The sequence below is a fragment of the Acanthamoeba castellanii genome (genome assembly GCF_000313135.1).
Source record: "Acanthamoeba castellanii str. Neff unplaced genomic scaffold scf7180000084761, whole genome shotgun sequence".
Taxonomy (NCBI): domain Eukaryota; phylum Discosea; order Longamoebia; family Acanthamoebidae; genus Acanthamoeba; species Acanthamoeba castellanii.
The window spans coordinates 229,586-230,608 of record NW_004457596.1 but is presented as its reverse complement, the minus strand read 5'-3'; the positions used below and the strand labels follow the sequence as shown (position 1 = coordinate 230,608).

At 52.5% G+C, this 1,023-nt stretch overlaps 1 protein-coding gene across 1 annotated transcript; it reads left to right on the top strand.

The window, feature by feature from the left end:
• Positions 1-87: 87 nt before the first annotated feature.
• Positions 88-525, top strand: ACA1_229040 (Omethyltransferase family protein; the record flags this gene model as incomplete). Its single annotated transcript, XM_004346508.1, has 4 exons — positions 88-145; positions 201-290; positions 360-464; positions 518-525. 4 exons carry the CDS (start codon positions 88-90, stop codon positions 523-525), a joined length of 261 nt encoding a protein of 86 aa, XP_004346558.1.
• Positions 526-1,023: the final 498 nt, after the last annotated feature.

The window sequence follows — 1,023 nt, the reverse complement described above, 5'->3', positions numbered from 1 at the left end:
CCGGATATAAGACCTTCGCTTTCTTTCACATCCCTCAATGATGTGCTGGTGCTTAGACTCGATCTCGTGACGGTGTGGTGGTAGAGCATGGAGCGTCTTCTGGCGGAACACGGGGCCTCGTTCGACTTTGCGTTCATCGACGCGGGTACTGCACTCATCAGCATCTCGTGGCGTTATGTTCATCGCTTACACGCGCCCAGATAAACGGAACTATGGGATCTATTACGAACTGGCGCTGAAGCTGCTACGACCCGGTGGCACAATCGTTATCGACAACACGCTCCTACACGGTATGACGTGCGTTGTTGTCCGGAACGTTCTCCTTTAACCGCTCTTCAAACTGACCGAGCACCACTCAGGCAAGGTCGCCGACCTGAGCGTGCGAGAGAAGCATGTCCAGGCGATTCGGCACTTAAACTCCAAGATGGCCGCCGACGACCGCGTCAATGTCTCCCTGCTCCCCGGTACTGTCCTCAACCCCTCTTATGACTCCTTTCGGCCGAAAGCTGAATCACAGAACAATGATTGGCTTTTACGAGGAATGCCTGGCATTCTTCTGGCCAAAGCCACACCTTTTCCTCTCCTCTCTTGCGCCCGTGGACAAAGAGTATAAATTGTCCAGTGAGAGAGTGGCAAAGGCATCTTCTCGGCCTTCGTGGCTAAGATCAAGTGTAGTATCTGTTCTTATCAGCTTAATCTCTGGTAGTGAGGCCTCAATGTGCCTCACAACTCAAGATTAGACTTATTTCTTGTGGTGCGCCTGGTACCATGCCCTCCAGCTATGCTGTGGCAGTCCAGGGAGCAGCGATCAGCTTCACATTGCACACCCTGCGAAGTTCTTAAAATGGTCCACCCTTCCCTCAAAGCAAACTACAAATTATCATATCATTCACTCTCTGTGTCCCTCCACCGTGCGGAGGCCATGCTCACCTTGGTTTGTTCATGTAGTGGGAGATGGTATGACGCTAGTGCAGAAGAAGGTGAGCGTGGCAGAGTCAGGGCAGGAGCGATATGCGGATGAGC